Source organism: Protomyctophum bolini, assembly GCF_963924005.1.
Source record: "Protomyctophum bolini genome assembly, chromosome: 7".
Lineage (NCBI taxonomy): Eukaryota > Metazoa > Chordata > Actinopteri > Myctophiformes > Myctophidae > Protomyctophum > Protomyctophum bolini.
This window is the reverse complement of record NC_137868.1, coordinates 31,032,723-31,042,719: the sequence shown is the minus strand read 5'-3', so window position 1 is coordinate 31,042,719 and position 9,997 is coordinate 31,032,723. Positions and strand designations below refer to the sequence as shown.

Sequence of the window (9,997 nt, the reverse complement as noted above, 5' to 3'; positions counted from 1 at the left end):
CATACACATTATTGCTTCTCTATTGGGATTACTACTAGCTAGTTAATGTTAGCTATATACTACTGTAAACAGATTAAGTAGCAGGATGCCACAGTCTTGACCATCTATACTGTGGTTGTCATGGTAGTTTTGTTCGGAAGGATGACATGTTACAATTTAAATTCGAAAAAAATGCCCCTAATCTCTATATAAAGTCCAGGCAACCTGATAATGAACTGGGGAAAATTAACCACTTAAAAGGGGAATACCTACAAGCCTGCAACACATTGTGAGCGTGTAGATATGCTATTTTGACCAAATGCTTGTCTATTATATAACATGCCCAGAACAGGGCCCATAATAGATACTACTGTTCGTGTGGTTAGGCAGCATGTAGGCTACCAGAAGCCTCGTTTTGGAGACATGAAACTGATGACAATCCACGTACCGTCAGAGGACCGTGTCTGTGTCCACTTCCAATGTCCTGCATATCTGTATAAAAGAACAAAAGTGAGAAATTGCCAATAGACAGTACAGAAGTATCAGTGTCGTGAAGTAACTCAAAACTATTGGCTAATCTCTGAAAATCATCATCCTTTCAGTAAACAATGCAGCATTAGCAAGTAATGGCTAACTGACAAGGCATTTTCCAATGTGCCATTCAGCATTTGCCTGGAGAACCGCATCTAAAATTGACTGAGTAATTTATATAATATGGATTGAAAACAGAAACTAATAGTTTATTCTCAAGTGCAAACCTATCCATCTTCAACTCCATGCGGGCAAAAGCAAGTAATCAGCTTAATGAGCATGAGTTAAATAAACAACTGATTTATGTATATTGCTCATAAGTGCACTGTATAAAATTGTGCTTTACATTTTTTGATTGTTACCCCAAAAGTTCCCAAATGCTTCTGCCTTCAGTAAAAAAAAAATTTAACACTCCCTGTAAGGCAAACATCAACATAAAATAATATGTACCCTAATTCCTAAATAATATAATTTTCTTGAAAGAGCATACACCAGTGGCCACTGACAAACACAATCCTACTGCAGTACCTAGAGTCTCGTCATCGGGGTCAGGAGTATTGCTACGCAGACTAGACATGTCGCCTCGTCTCCTCTGCCGGTGTCTCCGGCGGTACTGGAACTCTGCATACTCCTACAAAAGAAATTTGGTCAAATGATCAAAAATCACCAATAAAATGGAAAACATAAACTAGCACTTTTTTGTAATCGTTTTCATCCCATAGTTCCAACCAATTATTTGATTGGATACATGACATTCCTGTAATAGCACAGAGACATTTGTCCACAAATAGCTTTTGAGTTAAATTATGAAAGGTCATCAGAAGAGGACAAAGGAAAGGTAAGAAGCCTGAATCCATGGAGAGCAGGAAACTATATACTTGGTCAAGCAGTTAACTCATCTGAATCACACTTGCCACAACAGTTATTGTTAACAGTAACTAACTTGTTTCACTGGTTGCACAAAACATTTAACATACAAATCAAGGTGCATGTGATTGTTACAAAGACGCTAGCTTGCTAGATCAGACCTAGCAGTCCCTCTCATGTGGTATAGAAACAAATGCTCTAACCACGTAATCATCCCACAGATTCAGCTTTTCCCTTGGGAGTCTAGTCAGGTTCACCATCAGGGACAATCTCAAACTATATTTTTTTCGCGCTGCATTATTCATGTTGGACTCACACAAAATACATATTTAATGCAAGGGGTAGTACTTCTAGAGCTGTAATTTAGGCTAAAGTCCGGTGCAAGTCATATGTTCTTTCAAAATATAAATTGCTTTAGACAAGGGCCTTTCATCTTCAGACCAGGCCAAAACACACACAGCGAGGCGGTGTGCGTTAAAGTAAATCATTGGACAAGGTGAAGATTGGGGTTCAAATGTGTACAACAAAAGTCAAACCACCATAAAAGGGGAAGTAAATCAAATAAGTTTACTTTGAAAATTCTTTCCTCAAACTTTCAGAACAGCCGGCTAACCCATGTGACTTTTTAGTGAGGAATGGCACACTCTACCATAGAGGCTTGATTGGTGGAGTGCTGCACTGACGGTTCTCTTGCAAAGTTCACATTTCCACAAAGGACCATTTATAGACCAACGGGTTCTTGGTTACCCGTCTGACAGGTAACCGTTATCTCTGGTTACTCACTTTGTCTGGGAGTTTGGAACTAGGAAGACGACTGTCAGTAGTTCCGAACTTCTTCCATTTCAGAAGGATCGAGGCTATCATGCTCTGAAAGCATTTTCAATGCTGCAGAAATTGTATTGTGCCATCTCTCTCTCTCTGTATGACGATTTCAAGTGTCACAACAATCTCTGGAGACTTGAAAATAGCTGTTCACTGACCCTCCCCATCCAACCTGGCTGAGCTTCCAAGAAGAACGGTCCTTAACAAACATTAAATCCCATTAACAATAAAGAGAATTTAATGTTTGTTTTGACACTATTTGTTTTACATCATAATTACATCACCTAATCATAGCAACATGAGTTTATAAACTTTATATATATAAAAAAAGTGGTGCAACTCTCTGTTTCTGGCACAACAGCACCACTTTTGCCCCTACTGCTACTCATAGTCACACACATAGGGGAGTAGGTTAACAACACTGACATTGCTGTTCCTTTGAGTGGTTGCACCACTCAAAAAATTTATTTTGTGTAGAAGGATTTAAGATTTTTCTTTTGATTCCATTTTAGAATCAGTCTGAATCTCGAAAGGGTCTAAAAACTTTCTATATGCATAGTGCCAAATCTTTTAAAGGCATCCTCTGCTTTGTCTTTTGCATTTTAAGTGGTAGACGCCATATTCATTACCTTTACGTCTAATTTGTATATTTGTCACACAATCAATAGCTAGGGTACATTCGTAAGCACGTAGAGCAGGTCAATGAGAGAGACAGGTCGTGCAACATTGTGTAGTCTGGTTGACACTGACTGTACAGTGTACACATCATACTGTATGTGCTGTCGAATAGACCAGTGTTGTACAAAATCACAACCCATTTAAACCGCAACCTATCTGTGCATAATATAATGCTAATTTATAAAGCACTTTGCATTCATGATAACCTTGCATTTTAATAAACAATGTGGAAAATACAACTATTTGCTGCCAAGCTGTGAAAATAATTTCATATCATAGTACAGGGCATACATAAATTGTATTAACTTATTAAGGCAGTGAAGTAGTTTGTAATAGTGGACCCTTTCATAGTTTCATGCTAATGTACTTGTTGGCAACTTCTGCTCAACTACTACTATTGAAGAGGTTACAGTGGGATATGGATGATCATCAGAGGGATGAGATGGTTAAGTACCCATAGTTGAACCTTGAATAATCGTCGAATTTTGGGAGAAATGCGCAGTTGTAAAAATACTGTATATATGTGGTATGACTACCAATAATTTATAATGACAGTTCGACCAAGGCAGTTCATGCTGACCGTCGTTGATACACAGCTGTGTAGACTACATTGAGTGCATGGGCAGAAGCCAAAACACATTCTATTCTACATTCATAACAAGATCGAAACCCACCCAAAATCCCCACGAATCGAGCAACGTGGTTATGTTTTATCTGTCCGGGGTGAATGTACATTAAATAGAACTTAACGGCAGACAAACAAAACAGCATGAAGGATTTTGGTGGACAAATAAACTACTGCAGAGTTTAGCAGTTAGAGTTTAGGTGGGCAACTATAAACAATAGCAGAGTGAGCCATTATAGGTCGTCAAGACTAAGCGCTATAACCATATCAATATCGTTCATCACTGCCGTTCTGTCGGTGTGGACTCTGCCATCCACTTGAGTTAGAATGATTAAACAATATAATTATAGTTATGCTTGGTGTGGACAGCCCTTTACAGAATCTGGGGTAGTTCTACTTGTTATTTCATGTCAAGACATGATACATTTTTGTAAGCTTGTTCTTGACAATTGTATGCGAGTGCCCCCTTGTGGATATAATGGTAGTTCTGACATAAATGCAAACTAGACCTGTGCCTGTCAGGCACCGGTCTACTTGGGAACGATGCAAGTTGGGAACAATGACAATCGGGAATGCATACCCCACCCTAGTATGAAATACCCGTTATATGCGTTGTCATAGCACCCGTTTTAACTGGCTTTACAATGTACTTCACATTCACCCATTCTCACACCGATGGTGGAGGAAACCATGCAAGGCACCAAGCTAGAGGGCAGCACGGGTCCATCCGGAACCGAATACCCGAGAAGCGAACCGAGAACAGAGCCGGTTCGGGCCCAAAATATTGACTTGTCCCTCGGACAGGTCTGGGTCAGATCGTCTGAAATGCAGTTACCCGAAATTACCCGTGACGATCCGAGCTTTATATATTAAACCCTTCAACTTAAAAAATAGGTCAGTCCATATTGTTTGTTGAACAGTCAACAAGGGCTGGGTCTCATCATGCACGACATGAGCGAGAGAACCCTCGCAATCCCAACAGAGTGTGCGCATCTGACACACACACACACACACAGACCCCCACCCGGCTATATTAATGCAATCATGGCGACCCCCTTGAGCGAGGTGAAACGCAAAGCAACAAGCAATTTGGACTAACCTCTTGTCACCAGGCTTTCCACCTCGGAGGAAAAATGTGGGACAGTTTTGTTGTGATTGTCAACAGCTCTGGTAAGAATGTTGGTGCGCTAAAATGCACTAATATTAGCCTATGCAAGTTTGCAACCCTGGGGACAGCGCAGCGTGTCACTCATAGAGAGCAGTCTCAGGTCATGTTGAAGCATATAATATTGCAGAGAACACACTATGGGTCCGGATCTATATCGGATCGGCTGCGTTTTGGTCGGACCGGTTCCAAACAGTCAAATCCTTCTCGGCTCCGTTTCGGAGCGTTCAGTGTCTTGCTCAAGGACACTTAGCCAGGAATAAAAAATAGAACGTTCGGATTCCAAGACAGCCACTCTACCTCCTGAGCCACTGCCGCCCCATGCAATAGAATTATTAAGTTATCATAGAATGTAATCGAATGTTGGCCAGTTCCAAAGTAATTTATGAGTTCAGTTGACAGGATATACTTACCAACGTGTATGGAAACACACATTCCCATTCCAATTCTAAACATAGCCATTGAGATCTGATGAAGTGATCCACAGGCATTGTAGGACCCATGGAGAGGGCCATCTGTAGAGTGTCTCTGAGCCAGAGTCATCAAGCTTTGATTATTATTAGTCTGGTGTTCGTTTTAACCACTTTAGCGAGACAGAAACTCTATGAGAGTTATTGTTAGGACAGTTTAATGTTGGGATGATGGTACCATTTTCCATGAACCTCCCCACAGACGGAAGCATTTTCAGATTAAGTTGTTTACTGAAATGGAATAATGACAGGCTTTCTTATTTAAATCATGTGAGGAAAAGAGGGGGAGTGGGCTACCGCTACCCACACTAATCTGATATATTGGTCTTTTGAAGATAAGCCCCCCTTTGTAGTGTGTGCCTTCAGAGATATATATATATTCTTTCCTTTCTCCCCCCAGTGAAGCAATTTGCTTGGCTGAAAAATAAGCAGTCAGAAAAGCACAACACAGCAGTGACAGCACAGGACAGTATATACAGTATAAAGATGCATATTAAGATCAGTACCTCAGGTGACGCAAAGCCTAAATATTCCCAGTCCCATGTTCCGCCAGCGAAACTGAAAGTTAAGAGAATAGAGACAACATTATGAATGCGCAAACAATGTGACACGATTACTTTCCACTCCCAAATGTCTATAGGCTCTATGCAGGAACCTGTACAGAACCAACAGCAGTGTCACGAACCTGCGTCTGGGGGCTTCTGGAGAGTCATTGGGTGCAACCCCTCTGGCAACTGAAGCCAGGAACTCCTGTCTCTTCTGCTGAACTAAACATGCTGCACGGATTATCTTATGGCGCGGTGTGCGTAGGTATGGCCGATTTACCTTCTGTGCAAGGTCCTCAGTTACCATCTCCAAGTCCGTCTATGGACAAAAAACAGACAAATTAAATGTCTGGATGACTGGTTTGCTGATGAATGAATTAAGTGATGAGTGGTTGATGTTAACTATGGAATCGTGTGTGTGTTGGTTGGGGTCAGAGAGCATGTGACATCATCAGGGATGGACAACGTGACATCATCAGGGATGGAGCACATGACATAACGAGATCCCTGATGTCATCAATATTAAGCCCATATATGGAGAGCCCTGATGTCATCAATATTGGCCAGCAACTCTACATCTGACCTCAAACCTCCCCATCCATTCTTCCTCTTGGATGTCTCCCTTTTGACTGATACCTGTCCATTCAAACTCTAGATGGGCTTGCCCCAAAGTTAATAGTGCAGCCGTGCTCGGCAGCCGGCGCAAACTAGAGTTCTCAACAGGCCCGAAAATTAAGATCTTACCCCCCATGCCAAAGCACCAGCGCTCGCCCAGCAGTCTGCTGTCTCCCAGGCGGATATGTTGATCTGACCCCCCATTCCAAAGCGCCAGCGCTCGCCCAGCAGTCTGCTGTCACCCAGGCGGATGAAGGGCGAGGTCGCGTCTTACTGGTAGTTAATATTGAAATTATCTTGTCCAAAAAGGTAATTCAGAGTTTCTCAGTTAGGCAGTAAATTCTATAATTACAAACCCTTGACTTTATTTATTTCTAAACCAAACGCTTCTACATAACACATAAGACAGCAGCAGCATAAATGAAGTGTTAATGCTGGCTGCTATAAAAATCCAATATATTTCACTAAAAGCTGGCATTTCTTTAGCTGGCATATATTTGGGTCACAATGGGAAAATTGGCAAGGACAACACTTTGGTCCCTTATCTAAAGATTCATACAGGACTGGTCCCTTATCTAAAGATTCATACAGGACTGGTCCCTTATCTAAAGATTCATACAGGACTGGTCCCTTATCTAAAGATTCATACAGGACTGGTCCCTTATCTAAAGATTCATACAGGACTGGTCCCTTATCTAAAGATTCATACAGGACTGGTCCCTTATCTAAAGATTCATACAGGACTGGTCCCTTATCTAAAGATTCATACAGGACTGCCTGCTGTGAATTCTTTACATCTTTGTATCTGGGAGCAGGTCCAGCACCTGCATAAGCTCGTAGATCTCTTTCTTTGTGCTTTTCGGTTCCAGAAAGAACCCATAAGGATAAGAGCACTTGAGGATGCGACGAGTCTTCAGCAACTCTAGGACAGCATCTTCGATGAATGTAGTGTCAGGTGGGCCTCCTTCCCCTGACAAAGAAAAGAGAGGAAATGCAGAGGGATGAGGAGGTTAACAGAAAGAAACAGATCTGTTGAATTACACACATTAAAGCCTATTCCACTGTCCTCCACCCCCACACACGTGATTAAAATAAAGCCCCGTGCCAACCTCCAGAGGTTTCACATCTTAATAGATCAGTGTAAAGGGATGAGCAGGCAGCTGCATGGTGAAACATCACTTAGTATATCAAAGAAAGGGTCTACAGTGTTAAATTCATCATGCATCCTGTTCTTTTAGATTACATCACAAAGGTCTAGCCTAAGGGAAGATCATCTAGTGACTGATCTGGCCAGTGCTATACTATGAGTTTCATAGTAAATACCAAGGTATTATATATATATATATACACCGGTATATATATATATACACACACACACACACACACACACACACACACACACACACACACACACACACACACACACACACACACACACGTTGACTCTTTGTTTGGATCATCAGGTCATGCAAATATCTTCTCTATACATTTTCAATATGGGAATACAAATACATCAAATACATATAGTTACATCTTAAAATAATTATGCAAATAATCTCGGTATGTACATCTGTTCATGGATCTCGAGAACCACCGACTTCAAATTTGGTGCGCGAGTCACCGACGACCTGAGGCTGAGGGAGTTGAAAATCCTGCCAGATTTAAAGTAAAGATTTCAAAAATAAATATAAGCAACAGCTAATGTTGTATCCGGAGTATCCGGATTGAAAGGTATAACAACGAATAAGGGTTCCCGGTCTAAATGGGTATTTTCCACTAGTGTTAGCTAGTGTGATTTTCCAGTTTTAAGGAGACATAATCAGAAATATCAGAATGTCTTTAATGTATTATTGAACTCCGTCAGTGCAAAGCCTGGTAACAAACATGTTACAATATGGACAGTTTTAACCCATTGATGCCCGAGGCCGAATCTGGGAACGCCTTCTAGGGCCTGACCTAAGGTTTCTGAAAACCTTCAAATTCTGATGATTTTTTTTTAAATAGTTATGTTGCTGCATGTATAGCAATAGCTGATGAGAGACAGAGAGCGCGCCGGCATCAAGGGTAGAACAACGTATACGATGCACCAGGCGTCAATGGATTAAGGGGTTGTTGGGTGGCTGGCTCTGTTATGAACACAAAGATTGACACTCACTTCGACTCAGGGCCCGGCTCAGCTGTTCCATCTTCTCTTTGGCTGTTCTCAATAGGCGCTGTTCCAGCTGGTACGAGGATGACAATTGATGTTTTATTTGTATTGTTCATGAAAGAAAGAGATTATATCCTAGAGTGCATTGCCATCTTATGTCTAAAATAATTCTTAAACTATCTTCAGTGGAACCATCAATATCAGTGATTGTGATGTATAATCTTTTTTTTAAATATCAAGCAAATTTTCCAGGATTACTATTTAAGCCATAATCACACGGCACCAACATGAAGGCACAAGCTGAAGCAGGAACACAATGTCCAGGTTGTAATGTGTTCCCGTAATAAGCAGCAGAGCCTCCTTGTTACTAGACTATTTAAAGCAGGCATCGTGGTCCCCGTTTACCTGATAGCTGTGCTCATGGTTCTTGAAGCGGGTGTAGTAGTGCATAAATCGGTCGAGCTCCTGAAAGCTCTTGTGCTTCTTATCCGCCTGCGACAGAAACAGGACAACCAGGCGAGTCCATAAGTGTACATACAGTATCTATGACATGTTTACTAATGGATCTAACCTACATATCTTTGATTTGTCTTTTGACCCGTTTCTTTTCTGTGCTTTTCTCCTTCCTCTTCCTCTTCCTCCCTCTGTCCCACCGCCTTTCCTGAAAACTATGAATGATGGAGCTTGCACGAAAAATAATAACACCCCACAGAGAAAAGGGCAGGTAGGTACTTTTGGTTGAGAGCGGACAAAGAAATACACTGGGCTGCCACAGGTAAAATCGCCACTTATAATTCAGAGGCATGCGAGCCAGTACTGCGGCTGAACTTCTGTTCACATTCAACACACAGTATGTGGAACGAACGGATTATGGATGGCTCGGTGGCTCTGTGTTGAACAGTGATTAAACCACGCCACCCTGTGTATGTTAGGTGAATGAAATCATAGTATAGGCTGACTGGGGTGCATACTTAGTTTAGACTAGTCTTGGTTAGACATAACATTGATGAGAGGTGCGTTAAAATGACCGGATTAAGGTTGGTGAGGGGTGCGTTAAAACGACCGGATTAAGGTTGGTGAGGGGTGCGTTAAGGGTTGGGAGAGAGTTAAGTTTAAGTTTAGGTTTAGGTGTGCTGCCTGTAAACGTTGAAAACTACAAGATGGGTCAAATCATGGCCAGCTAACATTTAGTGCACCGAGATGTAAGCATCATAGCTGCAGTTAATAAAATGAATGTGTGTTAGATTTAGGTGTGCCAATGTGCAAACAGACAATATTGTCGATGCTTGCATGTTGGCACACCAACATCTAACACACCCATTATTGAATGTATGCATTAGCTGTAGCTGTGTTGCTTACGTCAGTGTACTAAATGTCAGCCTGCCATGTTTTACTCTTCTGTAGTTTTTAACCTCTACAGCAAAATAAATTATAAAACTGGCCAAGGGTTTCATTCCCTTTAAGTAACATTATATTAAAAGAAAATACTTCAACGTGGTAAAAACATGCTTCTTAATTATTCTAATAATCTAAAAAGTGATCAACAGAACA

General features: G+C 41.3%; 2 protein-coding genes across 8 annotated transcripts in view; one reads left to right on the top strand and one right to left on the bottom strand.

The window, feature by feature from the left end:
- Nucleotides 1–9,997, top strand: part of cmc1 (C-x(9)-C motif containing 1) — a 307,618-nt gene that overhangs the window by 233,253 nt on the left and 64,368 nt on the right. The gene's annotated exons all lie outside the window — the stretch shown is intronic.
- The window catches only part of LOC308318235 (ankyrin repeat and IBR domain-containing protein 1-like), a 51,147-nt gene that overhangs the window by 5,279 nt on the left and 35,871 nt on the right, over nt 1–9,997 (bottom strand). For 5 of the 6 annotated variants that reach the window (XM_080767697.1, XM_080767699.1, XM_080767696.1 and 2 more), the window contains exons 13-19: nt 8,852–8,938; nt 8,453–8,519; nt 7,122–7,267; nt 5,823–6,001; nt 5,644–5,695; nt 1,039–1,141; nt 428–471 (exon numbers count right to left, since the gene is read on the bottom strand). In XM_080767697.1, the coding sequence (XP_080623823.1) occupies nt 428–471; nt 1,039–1,141; nt 5,644–5,695; nt 5,823–6,001; nt 7,122–7,267; nt 8,453–8,519; nt 8,852–8,938 (678 nt within the window). The remainder of the gene's footprint in view (nt 1–427; nt 472–1,038; nt 1,142–5,643; nt 5,696–5,822; nt 6,002–7,121; nt 7,268–8,452; nt 8,520–8,851; nt 8,939–9,997) is intronic. The other variant, XM_080767701.1, reaches the window with a different exon arrangement.